The sequence below is a fragment of the Pyrus communis genome, chromosome 11, assembly GCF_041283825.1.
Source record: "Pyrus communis isolate YQ-2024b chromosome 11, ASM4128382v1, whole genome shotgun sequence".
Classification (NCBI taxonomy): Eukaryota; Viridiplantae; Streptophyta; class Magnoliopsida; order Rosales; family Rosaceae; genus Pyrus; species Pyrus communis.
In genome coordinates, this window is record NC_142575.1 from 30,465,338 (window position 1) to 30,486,065 (window position 20,728).

The 20,728-nt window shown below is 36.4% G+C and overlaps 2 protein-coding genes across 3 annotated transcripts; one reads left to right on the forward strand and one right to left on the reverse strand.

Moving 5' to 3' along the window:
• Nucleotides 1-10,955: 10,955 nt before the first annotated feature.
• Nucleotides 10,956-13,421, reverse strand: LOC137741521 (transmembrane emp24 domain-containing protein p24beta3-like). Its single transcript, XM_068481223.2, has 4 exons — nucleotides 13,134-13,421; nucleotides 12,738-12,924; nucleotides 11,375-11,482; nucleotides 10,956-11,193 (listed from the first exon to the last, which is right to left on the reverse strand). The coding sequence occupies exons 1-4, from the start codon at nucleotides 13,359-13,361 to the stop codon at nucleotides 11,060-11,062; spliced, it is 657 nt and encodes a 218-aa protein (XP_068337324.2). The 5' UTR covers nucleotides 13,362-13,421; the 3' UTR covers nucleotides 10,956-11,059.
• A 425-nt stretch (nucleotides 13,422-13,846) lies between these two features.
• LOC137742787 (lysine-specific demethylase JMJ31) lies at nucleotides 13,847-19,918 on the forward strand. Of its 2 annotated transcripts, none has more exons than XM_068482738.2 (15): nucleotides 13,847-14,100; nucleotides 14,219-14,296; nucleotides 14,716-14,799; nucleotides 14,900-15,064; nucleotides 15,198-15,266; nucleotides 15,364-15,490; nucleotides 15,848-15,920; nucleotides 16,082-16,198; nucleotides 16,323-16,442; nucleotides 16,553-16,571; nucleotides 16,870-16,954; nucleotides 17,462-17,790; nucleotides 18,463-18,578; nucleotides 18,667-18,760; nucleotides 19,565-19,918. In XM_068482738.2, the coding sequence occupies exons 1-15, from the start codon at nucleotides 14,011-14,013 to the stop codon at nucleotides 19,628-19,630; spliced, it is 1,632 nt and encodes a 543-aa protein (XP_068338839.2). In that variant the 5' UTR covers nucleotides 13,847-14,010; the 3' UTR covers nucleotides 19,631-19,918. The 2 variants fall into 2 exon arrangements, with proteins under 2 accessions (XP_068338839.2, XP_068338840.2); XM_068482739.2 differs by having other exon boundaries at nucleotides 13,921-14,100; nucleotides 14,900-15,020.
• The last annotated feature ends 810 nt before the right edge of the window (nucleotides 19,919-20,728 follow it).

A 20,728-nucleotide genomic window follows, 5' to 3' on the forward strand; every position in this document is an offset into this window, starting at 1 on the left:
TCCTTTCATTCAACTTCAACTCTCTCTCTCTCTAACTCTTTCTCTCTCTAGAATAAAAATTCAAAAATATTGGAAGCAACGTTGTGTTGTTTTTCCATACTCTCATCGACCACGTCGGCATGGGATCCACGTCTCCCAGCGTTCCACGTGGCTTCCTGATATGAACGTGCCAGACGTGACTGCCACTCTCTCTCATGAGTCCTTTTCTCTCTCTCGCTTCCGGCAAAGCAAATCAAAGATTCAAATGCGATCTTTTTGAGAGGTGGAGTGATTATATATTGGTATAGATGTATTTTTAAAATAATTGAAAATATTTTTGTTTAATATTTTTGAGTTTTAAAAGCAGTTAAAGTGTTTTCTGCAATAATCATCAATTATGTGTTTCTTTCAATAAGCACTTTAAGTGATTTTCTAAGATTTACTTGTATTTTTATTAAAGATTTGTTCTAAAAATATTTTCACCAAAAACGTTTTTAATCATTTTAAAAGTACATCCAAATGAGCTTTATATTTTTGTTTAAGAAAAACTAATGAAAATGACTTGAAAACTTTGAGTTTTAATCAAAATGACGAAAATGTGTTGTAAGTGAATAGTTTATGAGTGACTTTTTAAAATAAAAATATTTTTTATTGTTTAAAAATGAATAGTACTAAAAGTGTTTCGTTAAAACTTTTTTTTGTTTATGTTTACTGTGGGAAGCATTTAATTATTGATGCAACAGTATTGTATGTGCCTTAATGGCTAAGGGATCTAGCACGTACCTTTTTCTTTTCTTTTTCTAATTTTATGAGATATCTTATGTTAGGGTAATATCCGATTCATCTTCGAAGTTGAGAATCGAGCCAAATAATAATAATCAATTTTGTTCATTTTCAGTTTCATCCTACCAATTTTGTTCGTTTAAGAAATGAGATGAAGAATCGAACATAAAAGATGTAGGGTAAAAAGTAGCGAATCAGGCAAGAATGAGATAAATATTTAATGAATTTATGTGTAAGTTTTACGATTTGTGTAGGATGTTTAATAAGAACGAAAGAGGTCTTAAGTCTGATTATCGTCAAAGGTAAATTTAAATCACATTATTGCTAGCCCCTTATAATATTAAAGCCATTATCTGCCCTTAGAGTAAATCAATTAGCTATTAGTCTAGTAGCATTTATCTCCTTAATGTTAAAGAGGTCAAAGTATCAATCTATTACTACTATTGTTAACTTATACTACTAGTCGTCTATGTGACATCCCGTCCCGGAAATATCGAAATGCATGTGTGAATTACGACTTTGCCCCTAGTTCGTTTTTGTCACGTTGTGGGTTGTTTTGTGTGGGGTGGCATGTGTTGGACCACACACACACACTTCCACACACAGATACTGTCTCTCTCTCTCTCCTTCTGTCTTCTCTCTGTCTCTCCCGTGCTCCCTTTCTCTCTTCTCCATTGAAATTGTACGGACAAACCCAAAACCCCTCAAACCTTAGCAGATCGTGGAAACCAAAGACACCATTCAACTCGTGAAGTCGAGGCGAGCACAACCATACCATTTTCAGGTGAGGAATACTTCGTTTTCACGTCGATTCAACAATGGCCGATTTGGGTACTGTTCATGCAAAGTTTATACATTGAGTTTTTGGACTTTTGAAGCTTGTAGATGTGTTGGTGAGGTTCCCAGGAGCTTGGGAGTGGCTCGTTGGTTGAATTTGGACGTTAGAATCCTTGGTTGTGGAGTTGGCCGGTTTTGGAAAGCTTGCACAGGTATAATCTAATGAGTTTTAGACCTTAAAATGTGTATGGTTGTGTTCTACTAGTTTAGGGCTTTAATTTGGTGCAAGAAACGTGGAAAAAGGTGGAAAAACGAGAGAGTTATAGCGATTTGCAGGTTTTCCGGCGACGGCGACGGCGACGGCGCCGGCGTCGGGGACTGGCCGGAGAAGAAGCAGGAATATTCCGTTAAGTTTAACGGAATATTCCTGACGGCAGGGGTTAAGTTTGACGGAATATTCCTGACGGCGTCTGTTGACACCGTCAGTGTGCCTGGCACGTGGCCGCGCGTGGGGGCGCGTGGGTCCGTGCCTGTCCTGGCGCGTGGGGGCGCGTGCGGGGTCCAAAAATTATTTTAAAAATATGGTTGTGATCCTGAGGTTGTGTAGAGCACGTTGGTATATTCATTTGTCCATTTTGAGCATTGTATGAGAAGTTTTTACGAGAAATGGGTTATGTGCTTTAAAGTTAACGTTTTTATAGTTGTTTCGCATTTAGGTGACACGTACCCCGAGGACGAGCGTGGTCACGCGAGGCAGGGGGGCTACGACCCTTCCACGTATCAGTGAGTGGGCTTTTGTTTTCCGTATATACCTATATACATTTATATTCCCAGAAATTGATTTAAAAAGGGTTATTTGCCTTATGCCATGCATGTTATTATTATCGTTTATGCATCATTGCACGCATTAGTAGTGGCATACATATATATATGCATATTGGGTGCTGTGGACGCACAGGTAAGCGCCAGGTAAGTGGTATTCGCATTTACATTCAGCAGTAGTTTGAGATGTTTAGAGAGCTCATAACCTGCACCCCCGGTGTTAGTGCTCCCGCCCTGGGCAGAGCACAGGCCTTCACGTGATGTTCACCTCCCGCACCTTATGCTCAGCTTGGATCCAAGCTAGGTGCACAGGCCTGTCGTACAGACCACATTAGGTGGTTCCGACTCGTAGGTGACCCGCGATTATTCGCCCAGGCTTCACGTGATCGTAGCACTTATTTACACCCAGTCCTGTCGCACAGACCACTTTAGGTGGTTCCGACTCGTGGTCAGGTTCAGATATTGAGATTGAGATTAGAGCTCTATATGCAGCCGTACAGGTCACGTTAGGTGACTCCGGCTGCCAGATTACACGATGTTGATATGATTATACCTGAGCACTTGCATATCTTTATGAGATGTCGGCATGGCATATTATCGAGCATATGGCATATATTTGAGCATGCTTAGCACATGTACTATGCGTATATATATTTTCTGGGAAGTATACAGGTTTTACGGCGAGGGGTTAGAAAGTATTTTTATAAATGGTTTTCGAAAGCTTTGTTTTTGCCCACTCACGCTTTTGTTTTGCGCCCCTCCAGGTTCTAGTTGCTTAGCCGTTGCGGTGGTTTCCCCAGAGGGCTTTTCGGCGTTTCTGACAGACACTCACCATTGTAGGGTCGCCTTCGAGCGTACCACTATTGTCGTTTCGTTTGGACTGCTATAGACCTGCTCTGAATTATTATTTCACTTGTGCTAGCACCTGTTCTAGGACTTTGTATGCTAGTTTTAATTATTCGTACCTTTATATTACTACTTTATTAGCTTCCGCACGTGCACATGGCTACGTCACCTTCGTGTGACGACCAGCACGCTCCGATCTCGGTCGGGGTGTGTCAGTCTAAGTACGAGTGAACTAGCACATTATGGAGAGTGTAGAACATGTAGGGGTATCAATGAGTATAAAACGTATAACCAAGTAAAATGCATGGATTGTCTGCTCCTTGTTTGATCGTAAGGATAATTGTTCTTGTTAGGTTAGGGCGGTTGCCCTAGGGATTACACATAATTGGTAATGGCATAACCAAACTAGGTGTAAGGGACAAGTTTACACGCTACGTAGCACATTAAAATTGTATTGGGTATAAGGCCTGATTTGGTATTGTTGTACTTTGAAAAACAAATGCTTCTGCTGTGCTGTAAGAATAAGTAGTTGTGAAATAAAGCAGCAGAGTGTTTGGTAAACTTTTTTGTAAAAGTGCTTTTGAAAAGAAAAAAAACAATATTATAGTGTTTGGTAAACTTTTATGTAAAACAAATGTGAAAAAGCCGGTTTTTTAAAGCTGGGTTTTGCAAGCTTCTTGTTTTTGGCTTTTTTTACCCAAAACTGTGAAAAAAAAAGCTGAAGCTAAATGTTTATCAAACACAAAAACAGCTCCCAGCTTTTTTTGATACCATCTTTTTTCAAAATCACCTCAGTACCAAACCAGGCCTAAGGGCAATGATGGGTGCTAACTCGGACACCCAGCCCAAGGTTAGGGGCGGGGCGATCATAGGTTTAAAATTTTATATAAAATATTATAAATTTATAAAAATAAATCACGATAAGGAATCCAAAATAAAATTAATTTCTCCGTGCCACTTGTTAGGACCAACTACATACTATAACCCCATGATATAACCAACCATGATTTAATTTCTCATTAAAAATCATTTCATACACATATTTACTCACATCGAAACGCGTTTACTTGTCTTATTGTAACCAGATAATTAGAATAACACACCGTTTTTGGTAAAAAATAAAATAAAATTAAAGGTTCACACTCTTCAATTCAGATGAATTTTGACAATTATGATCATTGTGTACAAACCTAAATATCGAACAATTTGATTCATTGTACTACATTGTGAAGCGAGTCGAGATAAAATAATTAACCTTATAATTATACATTAACTTACTAATTTTAGGTACTTGAGCTCTACTATGTAAAAACATTATGATCGATATATGATTATATTGTAACAACTTATGGTATGGTGGGGAAAGTAGATCCATCCCACATGTTTCATGCTAACATGTACTTGGAACATAATATGGCCATATAATATGGTTGTATATTTGGGGGAGAATAATGTGTTTACCAAATGGATACTAAAAGTGGACCCCGCCACCGTATCAACATGCTCAAGAATTTTTCTGAAAAGAAATCAACTAGTAGTGAAGTTATGGCAGTTCATATTATCAGAAGTCGAAAAGACTCATGAGTCATTTCAAATGTTACGTTTTCAATTTATTAAAATGAGTTTAATTAAAGTGTTAATTAAGGAAGGCATGATGTCTATGACTCCTGCTACCATGTTGATCAAGAGTTGGTGAAAGTTTAAAGTTATATCAAACCCTCAAGCATTATTATATGTTCGATATTACTATGCAATATAGTCGTTTTTGTAACGTAATCACATTCACATATAACATTTTATCTTGACAATGTAATTATTCACAATTTCAAACTCAACATTACTATAATAATCCTGGTGATATTATGTGTTATTAACTATAACTCTTAATTGTAATTTTTTATGAGTGTAGTGCGTAATCTGACATTTCTAACAAATAAAACTTCCTATGGATTCGATTAAACAATAAAAAAATTCGTCCAATAAACTAAAATGCATAATATTTCCTAACAACGTGTACAACCTGTAGACTAAATATCGCTACACCCAATCATCAACAATGTTATAAAAAACGAGCCTTGAGGCGCACTTGGGCAGTGATAAAAACGCCTCCACCCAACGAAAGTAGGCTTAAACTCACTATATCAAATAATCAACTAGACTATATGACATACCCTCCAACTAGACTAAATATTAATAATTTTAGGTCACTTGAGGCAAAATTATCCATGTAATGTCTTGATTTCGTCTTCGCCTTTTAAAACTTTGATAATTAGTGACTAATTTACTCTAGTTCTTTTTAACAAATTTGTATAAATTCTTTTTCTTTGTAGAAAATTCTAATTTGGCATGTGTTGGAGCCTTTCCGGTCCTTTATTTATTTTTTATTTTTTTGAGGTGTGGGATGTTGAATTCCTTTGGTGTGAATATGACTAAACAAAAGAAAACAAAAACCAAATTTGATTATAATTTCTGGGCATAGAAAATAATTTAAGAGCAGCCCTACATTATACACCGTTAAATTTGCGTCATCCAGTTTAATATAACTTAAAACCAAAGGTTGGTACCAAATTCAAATAAGAGCAAAGGTGAATTTAGGTGAATTAGACCGTGACATAGCAGCTAATTTAGGTAACTGAAAGAGGAAGTGATAGTTATTTCATTGGTAACAAATAGATTTAGCATGGGAAATCAGAAGTAGTAGACTAGTTTAAACCGATGCGTAATATTTTCTAAAAAAAAATAGCATAATATTCGAAGTACATTTCTTTGAGAATGTTCAAGGAATTTGATGCTAACATGATGGGGTCAATTTGCAACACCGTCGTTAATATTTATTTTATTAAAAAAATTGAAAAGATACTTTATTAAACATCGAGAAAATTTCATATAATAGCACAAAACTATGAATACCTAAACGTGAATATCAAAAACTATAGCTATGCCTTTGAGAAAAGACGCATGGTCTGATCATCATCACAGAACATAACATTTCCTTTCTTTCAACCATGGTATTTTGGTTAGCTGAGACATGAATGGCTATTTTTAATATATACAATGTCTTTTTATAGGTCTCAAAGGAGTCGAAATAAGACAATTTCAAGTGGTAATGAACTAAATTTTAGTCATTTTCATTTAGGTTTTTTTTTTTTTTTTTTTTTTGTCGAAAGTCATTTTAATTTAGTTCACCTCCTTCAGAAAGTTATCATAAATTAATACATGAAAATTATTTAATACCTATTTTGTTTTCAATTTTTATATTTTTAAAAGCTGAAAACTGTTTGGCCACAAAAAAACTAAAAGCCAAATTTTGAAAACCCAAAAATAAATTTCACTTTTTATTTTTCGGTTTTCAAAAAACATGAGAACTTAAAAATAAAACAAAATTGTCACTTAATTTATGATCTAGTGGTATTCTTATTCATTTGTAAGTAAGAGATCTTATGTTGAATTCTTGTCAAAGACGAATTGTTTACCTATTTTGAGGTTTAACCTACCCTCTTACCCTTTTAGTGTAGTTAATATCGTTTTTTTTTAAAAAAAATTGTTATTCCACTTAATAATTTTCTTAATCCAATTAGGTTTAAATATTTATTTCTGACATTTTCTTATGAAAACTAATAAAAATGATTTGAAAACTTTGAGTTTAAACTATAAATATAAAATAAAGGGTAAAAGAAATAGTACCAACATTGGTTTTTTAATGTAAAAATATAATTTTTCGTTAAAATAAACAGTATCAAGAATTTTTTGTTAAAGTTTTTATTTTTATTAACGTCCGAGAACTGCCTTGTGTAAATAATAGTTTCCCGCCAAAACCGTGATTTGGTCCTCGTGTCGACCATTCACCATTTTGCCAAACAATTGAAATAATTGTATTCTACTCGCCTGCTAATGCGAATATCAGCCGTACCTACTTCCAATCAAATCCCACTAATCACTTGATTTCCCCAAATCTACCGTACAAAAATTATAACATATGAAGATTGAAGAGGGTGAAGCTACCCCACTGGAAGCGCGCGTGTGTCTGCAAGGAAGACAGGAAAAAAACCAAAGAGTCAGACACTTGTGCGGGCCCCGCCATCTCGCAGACCGCGTGAAAGTGGCTCCCACGGCGGCACAGCCCTTCCCTTCCATTTTGATCCCACGACCAATCAAAACGCGCGAAATGCAAGAGTTTCGGTCTTTTGACATTACGAATGGCTGACTTTTGAATCTTCTTTCTTTTTTTATCCTTTTTTTTTTTATAAATCTGAACTATTTTGGTGGCTTGAATACTTCAAACGTGAAATCTTCCATATGATTCCATCATAGTGTTGCTTTTTCTTGATTGACATCATGGCAATAGCTTATTTCCCCTTTTCTAGTAGGGCCGTGGCTTTTTTTTTTTCTTTTCGGGAATCAAGTATAAAATACGATTAGACATTGATCTATTATTGTCTGAATAATAAAATATTTATTACATGACATGAGCGTGAAGAATATAAACCCTAAAACCGAAGATAAGAGGGTAAAGTTACGTGCAAGGATGGAAATAGCTAAGATCCACTGGGGGCAGCTACCCCTGGTGAAGTTTGGCGTGGAAATATAAAAAATCAAAATGCTTACAGAACTTGAATTTAACATATTTAAGTACTAAAATTTTTAAATAATATGTGTAATAGGCTATCATTGTGAAAACATGCTTACAAGCTAGCTTAATGAAATTTGAGAAGAAAAAAAACAATTAAATTATAAAAGAAATTCTACTATCATGAATTGTTTCCACTTTAATGTTTTTGGAACTTAAGAATATTTTATTTTTCTTCTAAAAGCGTTTTCAATTATTTTAAAAACAATTTCAATCGAGCCCATATATGTTTTTAATTTTTTAATTGCTTGTGATTTTTGGACTTGGTAAAACTTCTCCCTAGTTAGTACGAACAATTGAGGTATAATAATGGAATTTCAAACATTTGGAATTCTAAGAGTCATAAATGGATAAGGTTTCAGTCCTTGGAATTTTGCCTGCACAATACCAAATAAAAATATTTACTTGATGAAACAATTCTGGGCCGTTGACTGATTGGTAAGAAACAAGTTGAAGAGCGGTTAGAGTTGGGCCTAATTTTTCAGCTGTTGAGGCCTCTTCCATTTTGAAGTTGTAATATTCTCTCAATGCAATGGAAACAAAGAGAAAATGGCATAAAACGACCACTTATCCATGCCTAATACAAATGCTTCGATGTTAAACAGGACAATGAAGTTGGTCTAGCGTCGATAATACAAAAAATATGAAGCGTCATTATCTTGTGTCTAAGGCAGGAGAAAATTTGCATGCACTTGTGGCACACAACGTCTGTGTTTCACAGTTATAATGGCATATCATCGTAACACTCGAGTATATATGAGATAAATTATAGTATTGTTTGGACCCAAAATTAAATAATCGGTCTGTGCCATCAAGGCCATTGAGTGAGCATAGCTCCCAACCGTCGGATGGAAAAGTGAAGATAATTTTGTTATTAAAGGATAATATTATGATTTTTATCATAATAATTATCTTTTAATATGAATTGTTTTGGCATATTCTTAAACGCGATAGATAAGATGCAAATTATATTTCCAAACAAGTAGTACAGTTCAAATGGACTTGGGATTCTTGTTATCAGATTAGAGCAGCATGGTACATTAAGGTGAGGTTTGAATAGTCAGGATGCATGGTTTTGGCATAATGATGAAGTCAAGATAATGATGCACATTGGAATGTCATTGGTGCATGGGAATTTGGACGATAGAGATCCACGTAAACTGCAATTTAGGCATTCAAATATTAAAAGCAATCTTTGGATTAGATTGGTGCCATGCAAAAGATAAGGAAGGAGGACAATAGGCTAATAAAATTTGAGTACTATTAAGTTCACCTCAGTGTCTTATCTACTCATCCATTTAAAAAAAAAAAAATTATTGACAAATTTATCCTTATATAAAATAACTTTCAAAGACCTAAAGACCAACCAATCATATATTAACACCTGATAATAGTTATATTGACAGAAAAACCTAAAATATCGTAAACAAATTCGACATTTCAATCAGAGTTCTACCCAGTTGTTATAATTCCTAGTGAGATAAAAATGTTGAGAATTGCAACCAGGATAGTTTTGGAACATCTATAAATTAATATAGCTATGTTCTGAACCTTATGGGATTTAATAATAATAATAATAATAATAATAATAATAATAATAATAATAATAATATCATAAACCTTTCATCCTCCGCACTTAGAACTTCGATCGTATTTGTTTTGGGACAATTTGGAAACAATAGAGTGGGTACCGAAGCGGTTTTCGAAACATGGTAGTGCTGTGATGGTTGGCTATCGAGGATGGGCGCTGGGTGTTGGGGATGGTGATATTTGGAGTCATTGGGTAATTTTGTTAGGATAATTATTTTTTACAGCAAGGGTTATTTTGGAAATAATGGTGGTTCGAAAAAGAGTTTGTGTTTTTTCACTTTTTATGATGAATGTAAATATAAGATGGGTGAGGAGATAAGATATTAGGATGGGCATAACACCATTTTAAAGTTTTACAGAAACCGATGGATAAGTCCTCCAATAAAGCACGCGGCATTGAGGGAATGATATGCATGGTACCATACCATCAAATATCAGAATTGTTTCCTGGGGCCATTATCAGAAATGCACATGGTCTACATCAAGGATTTGGGATTTTGATGTCGCATATTACGTGGAGAAGGTGGTAGAATCCCGATTGAACTCTACAAAGATTTTCGAATTTGGATAAACAACACTACTTTGAGATCAACTGGTTATTTATCCAAGTCTTGATCGACAAGGATTTTCGAGTCCTTATTGGTAGAGGTCATCTCATCAGCCTTACTAGGATTCGGCACGTTGAAAGCCGAATTTGAAATTGAACTTCGCAGAACTAGCAGCCTTGTCTTCAAGCTCTAGAACCCGAAGGGCGATATATGTTCCTTACTCGGTCTCAGTTGCAAGATCAAGAAGGCAGTAGCGTGCTCAACGCGACATCATCATATTTTACTCCCCGGGCGAACTCAGTAGACGAGTTGACATGCCCGCACACAACCGAATGACGTAGTTAGCTCATTAGTTACTTGGCCTGCGCGCCACGTAAGCTTGATAGTTTTTAGGGTCAATAAGTATCCTACGAGTGCATGCAAATTTTTATCGCGAGAAGCTAGCCAAGCCCCACATGCCTATTGAGCCACTACAATTAAACTATGCCCAATCTTAGTTTTGCAAAGTAGCTATCCTATTTTTTCTGAAGCATGCTTCAACAATATAGGGTTTAGGGACTTGACGGAACGAAAATGTTGTTTCTTTTGTCATCAAAAGGTTACTAGTTTGAGTCATGAAAATAACTTTTTTGCAAAGCAATGATAAGACTGTGTAAGATGGATGTTCCTCCAAATCCTTGCAAAAGAAAGAGCCTTATTAGCTTGAGGTCGCTCTTTATGCCCTTGCAGTATACATTTTGTTTGGAAATGCTATCAGTAATGAACGACCTAATTTTTGTATTGTGAGTTATTGTACTTTTTTGAATAGGGTACCGAGTCCATCATCACGTCCTTGCTTTCTATCGAGCCACACAATTCTAACATAAACGACATTTACTCGTGCTTGTATCTTCGACACACAGTATATGAGGTCGATTATGATCGCTATCACGTATTCTAACAGTTGAACATGAAAACAAAAGAAAAAATTGCAGGCTAAAAACTGTTTGAAATGTGCTGGTAATGTTGCCTTATTTACCAATAAAAAGAGATAAATAACATTTGTTACGAACTTATAAGAAAATTATTAAGAAAAATGGAAACCTAATTAAACTCTGTTATAAGCAACGGACTTGCTGAACAGATTGCGGATGTAGAGCACTTGAAGAGCGCTTGCACCGGCAAATACAAGGTACTCTGCAAGTGTGAAGTAGATCACTCGTTTGTTCGTGCTAACATTTGCTGCAACCATACAAAAATGTTGTTAGACGATAACACAATCAATTGGAAACGTATGAGATTGATGGAAGAAAGTCGAGGTTCCACTATAAAACCAATTGGTAATATAGAAAATAACCTAACTTATAAACACATGCAAAACCTATTCGTTTTTGGATGCTGGATTCATAATCTCAACACTTACTGTATCTATGCCTGGCATCACGCGCTTTAAGGAACTTTTGCTCTGTTGTGATTGCTTCCAATGCCTCTCTCAGCTCGGCAATCTTAATATTCAGAGGGTCCATGTGTTCTGCACCAAAATTACAATAAATGAAAATGACCTTGTTTTTTTTTTAGACGTTTTAGTCAAAATGGTCTCTAATATTGGTATAATTCATCACTTTGATTTTTGAGTTTGAAATCGATAGAAGTGGTTATTGAGTTTGTCCGCCATCAATTATTTTGGTCATTATGTGAAGAATTTTGTTAAATAAGAATGAAAATGACAAAAATATCCTTAATTTAATAAACAATAGGCCAAAATGATTTGACAAATTGAGAGTATTTTTGTCTTTTTATCTTTATTTAATGAAGATTTTTTATGGAATAATTAAAATTATTGATGATAGACTCAATACCACTTCTAATGATTTCAAATCTCAGAGACAAAAGTGAGGAGTTATGTCAATCTTATAGACCATTTTGACTGAAAAACATTTTTTTCCCGTTACACATGTGGTAAAATAAAAGCTAAAAACAACTAAGTAACGATCAATCTGTGTAACATCCCACATCGCCTAGGGGAGTGATCCTTAAATATATATTCTCATCCCTACCTAGCACGAGACCTTTTGGGAGCTCACTGGCTTCGGGTTCCATGGGAACTCCGAAGTTAAGCGAGTAGCGCACGAGAGCACTCCCAGGATGGGTGACCCATCGGGAAGTTCTCGTGTGAGTTCCCAAAAACAAAACCGTGAGGGTGTGCCGGGGGCCCAAAGCGGACAATATCGTGCTACGGTGGTGGAGCGGGCCCGGGAAGTGGTCCCGCCCGGGCGGGGATGTGACAAATTGGTATCAGAGCCTAACCCTGGTCGTGGTGTGCCGACGAGGACGTCGGGCCCCTAGGGGGGATGGATTGTAACATCCCACATCGCCTAGGGGAGTGATCCTTAAATGTATATTCCCATCCCTACCTAGCACGAGGCCTTTTGGGAGCTCACTGGCTTCGGGTTCCATGGGAACTCCGAAGTTAAGCGAGTAGCGTACGAGAGCACTTCAGGATGGGTGACCCATCGGGAAGTTCTCGTGTGAGTTCCCAAAAACAAAACTGTGAGGGTGTGCCGGGGGCCCAAAACGGACAATATCGTGCTACGGTGGTAGAGCGGGTCCGAGAAGTAGTCCCGCCCAGGTCGGGATGTGACAATCTGAGTTGAATGCGACCCATTTTATCACCATGAATAATCCGACGCAAACAATCAAAGGGATCCTCTCAAAATTTCAAACTCGAAAGACTCTCCTACTGTACATATTTCGCTACCACGGAGCAAAAAATACGTTGAACTAACCGTCTTTAGCCAAGTCATGCTCATTTGGGATGTGGCCAACATGGATGTAGAACGAAACAGTCTCAGGAGTCGAAGCAGGATTTCGAAAACAGAACTTGTAGATTCCGCTTTTCTGTGCCTTGAACTTGAACTTATCTCCCGACGTTCCTTTCAGAGAAGACACAATGCTACCACCTGGAGCTGTAGCCTGCATAAACCACACACAAGTTGTATTGCACCTCCCATTTAAATGGAAATGTAACAATCTTCTACGAATTATTTGACACATTTCGTTGTTCGTAAATTAGGACTCTACATTTTGAAACAATGTCACCCACGTAATGATTTTGATTTACACCGTCAGACAGCGTAACATGCTCAGTTATTTGACGTGAAAATTTTGTATTAGGAGCTTACAGTGAAATCGATGCCAGGGTGGTCGGAGCTCCAGAAGATGTCGTGGTCGATGGCAACAAAGTTTCCGGAGACGGTGTCTCCCTCGTGCAGAACCTGCTCTGATACGCATTCAAACTCCGTCACGGTGATTGAAAGAGCAGTAGCAACACTGCCATTGCCGATGAGGCTCAGAAGAAAACCGTACGCCACGTAAATCTTGGCGGTCTCGAATCTCTTTCTTTTCTCCATTTTTTTAATCTTTGCTCTGGAATTCAATCAGCCACAGAACTGAATCGATCGATCGATCGAGAGAGAGTGTTCCTGAAGAAAATAAGGAGGCTTGAAATTCGGTTACTTCGTTGAGAAATCTTTGGCTCCCTCCATGACTTTGTTTTCTTCATGATTGGGCTTTCTTTTGGGCCTAGCTTCTTTAAATAGTTGGGCTTTTTGGTGATTTGTGCAAGTATGTACTTTCCACATATTCCTTTTTAGTTTTCTCACATCTCTTGTTAATTTTTGTCATTTGATATTCTTCAATTTATTCGACTCGATGATTGAAAATTAAAAGGGTGTGAGAGAAGTAAAAAAGGATGTGTGGATATCACATCCTTTATGCAATTTTCTCTAAATTAAAAACTCATTTGGATATATTTTTGAAATGACTAAAAATGTTTTTGATGAAAATATTTTTAAAACCAATAATTGGTTATTGAGAAAAGCACATAAGTACTAGTTCTTACTGCAGAAAACATTTTAAATACTTTTAAAACAAAAATATTTCCTTTAATTAGTCGTTTTAAATTTTTAGTACGTATCGCCCTAAATCTCTCTCTTGCTCTGCTATGGTTGTGTGCTAGTTCGCCGAGCTCAGTGAGTCGGAGAGCGAATCAGCGCAGCAATGGAGTCGTCTCTGCGAGTTCGAAGATTGAACGAAGTTCCTTCGGCCATAGACTTCGCGTCTCGGATCGAATCCGAGAACGTTCCCGCCGTAAATTCCTTACTGTTTCACATAATTAACTGCAATTTTCTTCGCGCCTTTCTAAAATTCACGAGCATTTGCTCACTCTCGCTCGTTCTGTCTGTTCTTGCTTTCTTCTTCTCATTAGGTTTTTAGCGGCTGCGTCACAGATTGGAAAGCTTTCTCCAATTGGAATCCATGTAATGGCGGTCTCGATTATTTGCAGGTATTTTTCCTTGAATTTTTTGTTCCAGTCAGTTCTGCTTTGTTCTGTGTGGTGATTGGTTGTAAATTTGAGGAAATTAGGGATTATCTGGTCAAAGCTGCTTTGCTTTCTTTCGACTACTTAAAAATTTACCACAGCAGCAACGAAATGTGATCAGGATCAACCTCAAATGGTTGCTTAATGATGTTCTTGTGCTTAACGTATTCGAATTCTGTTTCTAATTCCGAGCCTTGGGTGTGCTAATCCATTCCTACTACTGAATTAGGCCTCAGGGAGCTGACTATGTAGTTTTTCAGGGATTAACAAGTAGTTTTTTGTTTCATTTTGAAGTTATTTGCTCGTGGCGTAGATCGTCGATTTCTTTGCTTTCGTTAAATTGAAGTTTGTGATTTATATGGTTTCTACGAATGGAAAATTAGGAGCGAGTTGGATTGTGTGTTGTGGAAGCTATGCTATCTGATTCAGCACCTGTATTCAATGGTGATATTAGAAGCCATGAGAGGGTAAGTAATTTGTATGTCCCTTGTGAATGGTCTGAAATACTCTCTTCTGGATCTCATTAGCATTTAGCCCTAACTAGTTTACTACCCCTTCCATCTGTAGGTACCGCTGCAATTTTCTGCATTCATTGGTCTATGTAAGAAACGCATGCATCATTCGGAGGATGGTTCCGGTGTTGAATCAGATCAGCATGGGCTACTGGAGTCTTCATCTGAGTATGACAGTAAGCCCTATGAGGATGCTCCTCAACAAATCTATTTAGCACAGGTTTAACCTTCAAAGGCTTTGTTAATGGCTTGATTAGTCATTATTCGGATAACTTTCTTTAATATGTTAGACTTATTAGTTTTCTTTGAAGGGTCACATATTTGGGACATAACTTTTATTATATGTGATTCAGATCCCAATAATCAATACTGAAACTGAAGAGAGGGTTCAACTAGGATCTTTGAGGGAGGATATCCAAACGGTTCGTGAGTTTCTTGTACTAGTCCTTGTTGTTTATCCTACAGCCTTCCACTAATGAATCCTTTTTTCTCATCCTTGATTTCTAATGACCACTTTAGCCTGTATTTTTGGAGGACAAAGTAATAGTTTCTATCAACTTGTGGATGAACAATGCTCAAGCTAGATCAAGTACTCACTATGATCCACACCATAACCTTCTCTGCGTAGTCTCTGGCGGCAAACAAGGTAGAATCATTTTCTCTGGCTCTCTTAGTGCATCATGCTCTGTCCAACTTCAGAATGGTTAGATAGGTTTCATGTTGCCGGTTCTCTATATCACTGAATGATTAGCTGCCAAGAAAGCAAATTGATTTTCTCTCTTATTGTTTATTTGCATCCCTACAAAAGTGATTTTTTTTTTTGTTTTATTCTTAGAAGGCCATCGATTTAAGGGTTATTTGATTTCTAGAACAAGTTGGTTTGAGATTTGAAGATAGAACTTAACTTTGTTCAGTGTTCCCAACTATGTTAGTGTGTAAAATTTGTCTAAATAGATTTTTTTATTTCTGGAATTTTTCTAATAAAAGCTTGCATGTTTCACAGTGGTTTTATGGCCTCCTTCTGCAAGTCCTATGTTATACCCTAGGCCAATATATGGGGAGGCATCAAATCACAGGTATAGTACCTGAAATAATAAATATGAATTCAGATTAGATATCTTTGTAATTATTTAATCATGAAAATTTTATGCTTCTATTAGTTATTTGTATCTATTGTTCTATCAACAAAGAGAACGAATTGCAGTCTTTCAATCTTATAATTTACGCCTTCTTGCAGTTCTGTTCCTTTAGAGAACCCAAATTTTTCAAATTATCCAAGAGCACAATGTTTAATGCAGCACTCGCAGAAGCTTACTCTTCAGCCAGGTGACGCTCTTTTCATTCCTGAAGGCTGGTAAGGTTTAATATCCATTAGTGTGTTCATTAGGAGTCTTTTTTTTTTTTTTTTTTTGTCTTCTTATAATATAAGACTTTAGTGTGACCTTTTTATTCATAGTGGTTATTTATTTTTGCTACAGGTTCCACCAGGTCGATAGTGATGATCTGACCATTGCCGTGAACTTTTGGTGGCGGTCCAATGTAGCGTTAAACATGTCAGAACACATGGATGCATATTATCTGCGCATAATATTAAGAAGGTTTGTGGTATTGTTTCCTTTTAGTTAGTATGCAAAGCATTAACGGAACAAGCTAACATTATTTTGTATCTCTCTCATGTGTCGTTTACTTGTCCAATCCGCATCAAAAGACTGACAGATAGAGAAATGGTGTGTACCTCTCTCTCTCTCTCTCTCTCTCTCTCACACGAACACACACATTGGTAGACATTCTTATTTGTGCGTTTATTTTCAAAATAACAAGTTTTAAGTTACAATATGGAAACATATAAGTAAACATATTGTTCTATATTGGTATATGCTTTATCATTTTATTGTTGTCGTATTTGAAAACTTTGTGGTCACATCGACTGCGTTTTCTTCCGCCTTTGTTTTTAGCTTTGAATCAGAAGTTTTGTAATTGAGCACTATAAGTATATTTATTTTATTATTTTTTATTTTAGGACAGGACCGAGTGCTGCCTGTACCTTCTTTAGCTGAAATGGAGAACATGAAGAAGCATACTGGTATAGTGCTTAAAAAAGGACAAGTAGGTCAGTTTGTAACTTTCTATGAGCTCACTGATTATCATTATGTATTAAGATTATTTGGTAAAAAAAAAAAAAAAAAAAAAAAAAAAAAAAACTTGTAGTGAATCTTTATGGCCGTGTAAGACCTGATTTGGTACTGAGGTGATTCTGAAAAAAGCTGCTATAAAAAAAAGCTAGGAGCTGTTTTTGTGTTTGGTAAACACTCAGCTTCAGCTTTTTTTCACAGTTTTGGATGAAAAAAAGCCAAAAACAAGAAGCTGCAAAACCTAGCTTTGAAAAACCGGCTTTTTTTCACATCTGTTTTACATAAAAGTTTACCAAACACTGTAATCCTGCTTTTTTTTTTCAAAAGCACTTTTACAAAAAAGTTTACCAAACACTCTGCTGCTTTATTTCACAGCTGCTTATTCTCACAGCACAGCAGAAGCAGCTTTTTTTCAAAGCACAGCAATACCAAACCAGCCCTAAATCCTCTGTTTGCCGACATCCCTAACTTGATATTACACCCAGATCACAATGACAACGCTTTGGATCAGGCATGTGAGAGAAAGGATCTTAAAGGGAAGGAAGTAGAACAAAGATTTATGTCGCATGTACTGGAGCCCCTTGCCATCCTTGCTCTTCATGAACTTATTTCTTTAGTTCATGGTCATGTAAATGCTGCTGAGCAAAGACAACCAGTGCAATCCGCTTCAACAACTGCTTCTGCAGCTAATGTGAAAGATGAATGCATCAAAGTTGTGAGACCGGGTTCGTTTAGCTTGGAAGATGATCCAGTTGCTAAAATCTTTTGGACTCTTCACCCCATCACTTTGAAAAATGTATTTCTTGCCATGGTGGTGAGTTTGAACATTTTTACTTTCACTGTAAAACTTAAACTTGTAGACTAATAGGCGAGTCAACTCTCGTTTCATGAGAGTTGTTTGTTATTATCAAGAGAAAGTGATAAAGCAAGGTCTTGCTATTAATGTTTGGCGTGTCTTGCATGCCAAACAGTAACAACTTAATTAGCTAGCAGGTCATCTTACTTGGATAGGAGAAAGTTGTCATCTAGAGGAGCTTCATTTCTTTTAGATTCAAAGGCCGTCTTTATTCCCTATTTTTGCCTACTATTCTGGTTTCTTGTGCTTTATAACTATGTTTCTACGCTTTTACCAGTGAAAATTGTCCCATCTAACGGAAAAGTGAGCCATGATAGTTTATCCTTTCATTAAGTCCAGAAGTGTTTGAAGGCTTGACTGCTTTTTGTCTTGTTTCTGTATTTTTTTACGAGAATGCAGCTGGGCAGGACACTCCCCTCTTCCTTCTTTTCTTTTAACCTTCTTACGCTCTATGACTTTTAGTGAGTCTTATAAGCTATACCATTTAGTAATGCCATCATGGCAAGGTGGTGAGGGGAGACACTGTAGGATAACTATATATTAGTGACTCGAATAACCAACCACTACCATTTTGTTTTATAAAAATAAATTTCTCAGTCTTATATGCAACTTTTATATAATATTTTGCAGAATAGTTTTCCAAGAACTTTGGAGGCTTTAATACTGCACTTGCTTTCACCAGTGGGAGCAGAAGTGCTTACCCGCAAATTTGAAGGAATGGATCAACTGATCACCGAGGAAGAACGGTAAATGCTAATTTGTCATTATTTCTTTAGTGAAAAGGGTAAAGATCTGTATTCACCTACAATCTGCTATTCTTATTCGTCATTTCAGGAACAATTTCTACAAGGCTTTCTATGGGGCATTTGACGACCAATTCGCAGCAATGGATGCAATTTTGAATGGGAAAGAAGTATTTGCACAACAGGTAATGCTGTGCTCTTGTTGAAACATGTCTTCTGGCACGCATGATACCATAAATTGGGTAGGGGTTGATTCCGGAAATAAGATGTTCACTGGCTCGTCTGCCAGATGATGATCATCTCTTTGTTATTAACTACCATGATAAAATGATTAACCAGGAATCTAGTTTTTTGTTATACAAATTTGTAATTGGTCGAAATCAGTTAGTATCGATGTCATGGACTGCTATAATCAATTGACGTGCTCCCATTTGATATTGTTATCATTTTAACTATCTTAAATTATCAAAATTTGAAGTACGATTTTGTTGCCTATCATTGTCCCGGGTGGAGAAGGCCACTTGACTACAGCGGGGCAGGGAACAAGGATCATAAGTTATGAATTCATCTTTTGTTTTTGTTTTTGTTATGAACAATGTCATAAGTAATGAACAAGGATCATAAGGCCTTCATATTTCTATTTTACATTTTTACTGTAATTTTTGGGGTGAGCAATGAACCTTATTCTGTTAATTTATTCTACTCATGAATTTTCTGATCCTTGACAACCCGTATTTCCCCCAATTTAACACTCTTCGTAGACTTTTTGTCGTCTTTACATTTTGGCCTAACATCATCCCAATGACGTTGTTTGTGCATTTGCATATCTCTCCCTTTATATTTGACTGGAGACGTTATATTTGTATGTACGGTATGAAATGTTACTAGCTGCTCAAGAACAAAGTAACGCACTTCTACACGATTCAGAATCCTTGATGGATACTGAAATCATTGTTCCAAATCCTTATGTACTGTATTCCTTGTTGCAGGCATACAAGAACGTATTGGATAAGTATTTGGGAGTAGACTGGAGTGGGCCGAAACCCGGGGTCTGATGAAACTTCAAAGAAACTGGTCCCCGGCAGTATCTTGAGGGGAGCAAATCGATGCATATTCATGTACCGGAACTTCTCCTTTTGCTTGAATTCTCAACTGTACTTTACAAGTGTTCATTTACAGGCACCTAGAATTCATTTCATCACTAACTTTAAGCATATGAGTGTATGATTGGTTGTACATTATTTCTATGTAGTTAGATATGATCTGCAACTTTTACTTGGTCTGATATGTTATGTGTTTTATGACAGCTTTTGAGATAATATGTTTTGTTACCTCATTCGAAATACGACGTCGTCTACCAAGACAAATAGCTTTTTATTAATTTTGGTCAAAGCAAGACAAAATAGCTCAAATTGGAAAAATTATTGCGTGGTACTAAATATCGCAACGATATAATATTGGTGGATGATGAATTTTGTATTAACTATTAAGGCTGTAATCTTCGTAAATATCCACTTGTCTTGTAACATGTGGATTGATTTATATATAGAGAATATAATTTTTTTTTTTTAACGAAGAGGTGACCAGTTGATGATTTTGTCATGGAAGTTAATCCTTTTGGGGGCCAGAAAGACTCACACAGGCATTTCAGCCTCTCATGGTCATCATTGTGTAATTTACAAATGCCAGAAATTTAACTCATAGCATGCTGTGTGAATATAGCGACATTATTTAGTACTACATAATAATTTCTCGTAAAATTGTTAATGAAAAGAAATATTGTCTTTCTTCTTCGTTTGATTTGAGAACATTGTGTTTTGTTTGTCATTTGAATTGATGGTGGAGGGTCAATCAAAGTAGTCTTACTTGCAACTGAAAGAAACACCTACTAGTTAAGGACCACAAGCGTGCTGAAAACATGAACAAACGGGTCATCTAATCTCTAAAGTGCAGAGAAGCAAATATTTAGAGGCCAGATAACCAATATTCAAGGGAACGTTTGTCTTTGGCAATCCAATTTACCAAGTAGTTTGATTTTTAAAACAATTTTTACAGTTTGATTTTTTAAATTTACTTTTTATCGTTATTTTCAGATTATTCAGTAATTTTGAAACTATTAAATAGTCTTAAAAACACCAATTTTTCTTGATAAA